Below are 2,721 nucleotides of genomic sequence, written 5' to 3' on the forward strand. Positions count from 1 at the left end.
CGCCCCCCCTCCCCGCCGGCTCGTCCGCCCTGCCGTCATCAGAGGCACTTTTGGTTGGGATACCTGATGCGATATCGTTTTCCTGCTTGCAACTCGCTTCGCCGAGTGAATGCACTGCTGCCGTCTCCGCGTCGTAGCCGATGTTCCCAGGCACATGGTGGCTTACGTCGGGTTGGTGCTTCAGCCGATCGCTGACGGCCGCTCCCTCAGCCTGACCTGGGCTTTCGCCCATGGGCCCAGCTTCCAGCCTCCCCTCGCCACCTGCAGAGAGCTCCCGCTGAGCCGGGGCCTGCGGAAGGTCGTACTCTGTTTCTGCTCCCTGGCTGGGCTTCTTTGCTTCGTCGTCGCCTGTGAGGACAGCTGAGCCCTTCTGAAAGCCGTCCGCGGAGACGGCGCATGTCTGGTTCAGAGCGCTTTCCGGCAAGCGCTCAGCGGCCAGGTGTGTTTGGTCCCTGCCGGCTTTGGTTTCAACCAGGCCCATGCTTGCTGAAGTTACAGCTTCTCGCTCGCAGCTATTCTGCCCGCTGAAAGAGCAGCTTTTCTCTAAAGGCGGCTTTCCGGGGCCCCCTTCCGCTGGGGAAGCATCGATGTACGACATTATGGCCTCCTCCGTGGAGTACTGGCGCAATACTGGTTTCTTAGCCAAGAGCGGCCTCATTTTGCCCGGAGAAACGTCGGTGGCCATCAAGGCGTTCTCCTGTATGCAGAGCAGGTCTGGCATGCTGCCTTTCTGTTTCCCTCCTTCAGGCTTGTTGACCGCCCGGAGGTGGACAGACTTGAGAACGGAGGGCGTGATGGCGAGGGCAGAGGGAGGGCTGGGATGCAGGGCTTCCCCGACGGCGCTCTGCTTGCTGTGGCCGAAGGCGTGCAGCTGGTGCCTGTGAGCGAAGGGCTTGCTCAAGACATTGTGAAGAGCACTTAGGTCGAGGTGAGTAGGAGGTATAATCGGAAGTTCGAGGTCTTTGCTCACCGAGGCGGTGCCATCTTTCGAGAGCGGCTGCTGCAGCGACGACTTCCTCTCTGGTACTTTCGGCTTCCTCTTGCTCCCCCCTGGAGACAAGGGTCCCGAAAAGAAAGCAGTCGGAAAAGAAGAGGTGGGCGTCTCTGACTGGCTGGAGTACCCGCTGGAGGGCGAGGCTAACCCCGCCAGCTTCTCCGGGGACGCCAGCTTAAACTCGTTATCGACCGAAGGGAGGGATGGGGTGGTGGCTCGTGACCCGGACTGGGACGTCTGGGATTCGGAGCTCTCCGGTGACTTGATGCACTCTATGACTGTAGTACCCGTAGCAGTGCTCGAATTGGACAAGGACCTGTAAGGATCGCTGGATTTCAAGTCGTTCAGAAGCCAGAGGTCTGCATAGTGAGGTTGTTCAGCACCTTCATCTTTAAAGGAGGGGATATCAGCGGCATCGAACGGAGTGTCCTTTAACCCGGCGTCGCCCTGGTTCGCCCAGGGGAGCTCCTGCTTGGCTGGCAGGTTGGGGCCTTCCACTCGGGAAGGCGTGTTTGAAAACTCAAGGGGCAGCTTCATCTCCCTGGCAGTGTGAGAGACGTGCTGCCCGCCGCCAATCTTTGGTTCTTTCTTGTCTGGAAGGTCGGTGCTGCCCTCCGATTTCCTCAAAGACGAGCTGCGTTTTGGTGGGGCTGGCTTTGCCTTTGGTTTCTTCAGTGAGATGCTGTGCCGTCCCTGCCTCCTGTGGCTCACGCACTCCTGCCAGGCACAGTCAGCCAGGCTGGAGGTCACGCTGCCAGTCTGGCCGCTCTCGGAGCCCGCAGCTGCATAGTTGCAAATATAGCTTCTATTACCCTTGAGACCGCAGTCAAAGTGCATGGAGGTATAGTATCCTTCGGTGTCCACGGAAAAGTGTGAGCTAGTGTCAGCCTTGTCGGAGGGGGTCTTTTCGAGGAAGCTGTCGTAAGTGGCCATGCTGGTGAAGCTGGGGCATCCCAGGCTGTCGGCCTTTGGGCGCTCGGGGCTGAAGTCCTGGCGACAGGAGGCATCGTGGTGATGGTGCAGGTAGTTCCACTCGCTGTCGCTCGTGTTGCTGTTGTTGGGGTCATCCAGTAAATCTGCCACGGTGGAGGTGAAGGAGCTCGCCCTGTGGCCCCTGACCTTGTCCGCGTGGTCACCAAACTGCTCTGTGATGAAGATGCTGGAGTCTTCATTGGCGTTGGGAGCGGTGTTGAGCGACAGCTCAGAGTCACAGTGCGAAGAGCCCGTCAGTGGAGGAGAAGCGGCAGGAGGAATGGTTTCGGACGTCTGGGAGGGACATGTAGAGCTGCTCCCGCTCCAGTTGCCACTGGAGGACTGGTGGTCATCTTTCTGGTCCATGTGGCTGCTGAGGAGGACTCCTGCCGTGGAGATAGAGTGAATGGGGCTCCCGAAGGTGTCTGAGTTGGAAGAAATCTCACAGCTGCCCGAATCGGCCATCCTTGACAGCCGCGATCTCCCCCTCTCACCGATGCTGTGTTCGGGGCTGTGCAGGTGCTGAGGACAAGTTAAACCGATGGGCTGGCACTCTTGTGAACCCTGCTTGCTCAAGACCTCCTTCCCATTTTTTGGGATCCTCTCCTGGCCAGCTAGGAAGCGCTCTCCTTCGTACCCTGCGCTCTTGGCGGTGGCATCCTGATGGCCTTCGCTGGCCCGGGCGCCCTCACGAGGAAGGCTCCGTGAGCGGATGCGGTTGGTTACAGTGGCAGGGGAGACGGGGCACCCCGCGT

At 59.8% G+C, this 2,721-nt stretch overlaps 1 protein-coding gene across 1 annotated transcript in view; it reads right to left on the reverse strand.

The window, feature by feature from the left end:
• Window positions 1-2,721, reverse strand: part of NHS (NHS actin remodeling regulator) — a 27,580-nt gene that overhangs the window by 5,452 nt on the left and 19,407 nt on the right. Inside the window, 1 exon segment of the mRNA XM_035895490.1 lies at window positions 12-2,721. This exon segment is cut by the window's right edge and continues 213 nt beyond it. Coding sequence (XP_035751383.1) covers window positions 12-2,721 — 2,710 coding nt within the window.

The sequence above is a fragment of the Egretta garzetta genome, unplaced genomic scaffold (genome assembly GCF_000687185.1).
Source record: "Egretta garzetta isolate BGI_Z169 unplaced genomic scaffold, ASM68718v1 scaffold445, whole genome shotgun sequence".
NCBI lineage: Eukaryota > Metazoa > Chordata > Aves > Pelecaniformes > Ardeidae > Egretta > Egretta garzetta.